The following is a 1,618-nucleotide window of genomic DNA, read 5'->3' on the forward strand; positions in this document are numbered from 1 at the left end:
AAAAAAAAATCTTCCATGTATCTACTTAACTTTTCAATATATGGAATGCATTTATAGTAATTGTTTAATGTGCTTGCCTGCTATTTCTCACTGCTTGTCAATTTTAATTTGTTAATGTTTCTCATTTTTGAACTCATTTCCTGCTTCTTTACAGGTTGTTAATTTTTTATCAGATGTGAGACATTGTGAACTTTAGCTGTTAGGTACTGGATATTTTTTGTATTGTTGAGCTTTGATCTAGGATGCAGTTATTTGGAAACAATTTGATTCTTTCAGTTCATGTTTTAAGGTTTGTTAGGCAGGACTGGAACAGTGCTTAATCTAGGGTTGGTTACACCCTTCTGTGTACCTTACCCAGTGCCCCATTAATAACGAGGTTTATAGTCTTGTTGATGGGAGCAGATTCTTTTGCTGGCCCTGTGTGAGTATTGGTTACCTCTAATCCTGTCAAGTGATTCATTGACTAACCTCAGATATTTTCCTCCCATACATGTGCTGATTAGTACTCAGGTGAATACTTAAACTAAAGATCTCTGGAGTTCTCTCTCTGTACAACTCTCTCTTTCCCAGTACTCTGTTCAGTGAACTATGGCGTCTTGATCTTTCTGGACTCTCAGTTCCATCTTCTCAACTCAGGGAGTCTGGCAAGCTCAGCCTGGTGTCCTCTACTCTGTGATATACTGTGGAAACTCTCTCAAGGCAGTACTCTAAGGTAATCACTGGCTCACCTCGTTCATTTACCATCTCTCAAGGATCACGGTCCTTTGTTGCCTGAGGTCAATGTCTTGAAAATCATTGCTTCATGTATTTTGTCCATTTTTCATTGTTTCAAGGAGGACGAAGTAAATCCAGTACCTGTTACTCATCTTCTGCCAGCAGCAGAAGTCTCAAGATTGTTTTAAAACCTTAATTTGTCTGCAAGCTTCCCAAAGATCTGCTTATCCTTACAGGTAACATTCCTCCTCATCCTCCCCATATACCAGGCCACTTGAAAATACCTCTGAGAAATCAGTCCCTTATATCTGTGTAAAACATTATAGCTAACAACATAATTTTACCTTTTGAAATAACATTGTTTTCTTTTGGAAAAAATATGATTTGTGTCATACTGCTAATAAGAAATTTGTCTTCATGTGAAAAAGGGTGCTTAGCACAAAATCCACAGAAAAATTCTTAGGGTCAGCCATTTTTGGATAGATCCAAATCCAAACCCTACATATAACAATAATAAAAATCTCATATAGGGCTTTAAAATAAGCATTTCACTTTGAATTTACTCACTGTGTTCGGCACTAGTACTGCTTGTCTCTACCAGGCTGATATCATACGGGACTGAATTGGCCCTCTGAGGGTGGTCCTTCCTGATAGTAAAGAAGAGAGAAACACACAAATGGAAAATGGGTAATTGGAAAAGCATGTCAGAAGATTTAGAAAGAACGTTTAAACTTGAATATTTGAACATTCATTTTCTTTCCACGACTACCTGAAATTGTCAGGGCTGCCCTAAAACTGTGCCCCATTATTCAACAAATCCATCAGTGCAGGTAGGTCATTTTTGGGGGCTTCAGATGGATGATATCACTTAGTCTTTTTCCTTTAAAACAGTACAGTTATGGGC

The 1,618-nt window shown here is 37.8% G+C and overlaps 1 protein-coding gene across 1 annotated transcript in view; it reads right to left on the reverse strand.

Annotated features, from left to right (window-relative positions):
* Positions 1 to 1,618, reverse strand: part of NRG4 (neuregulin 4) — a 68,348-nt gene that overhangs the window by 9,505 nt on the left and 57,225 nt on the right. The window contains exon 5 of the mRNA XM_008572985.1: positions 1,282 to 1,361. Coding sequence (XP_008571207.1) covers positions 1,282 to 1,361 — 80 coding nt within the window. The remainder of the gene's footprint in view (positions 1 to 1,281; positions 1,362 to 1,618) is intronic.

The sequence above is a fragment of the Galeopterus variegatus genome, unplaced genomic scaffold, assembly GCF_000696425.1.
Source record: "Galeopterus variegatus unplaced genomic scaffold, G_variegatus-3.0.2 Scaffold860, whole genome shotgun sequence".
NCBI classification, from domain to species: domain Eukaryota; kingdom Metazoa; phylum Chordata; class Mammalia; order Dermoptera; family Cynocephalidae; genus Galeopterus; species Galeopterus variegatus.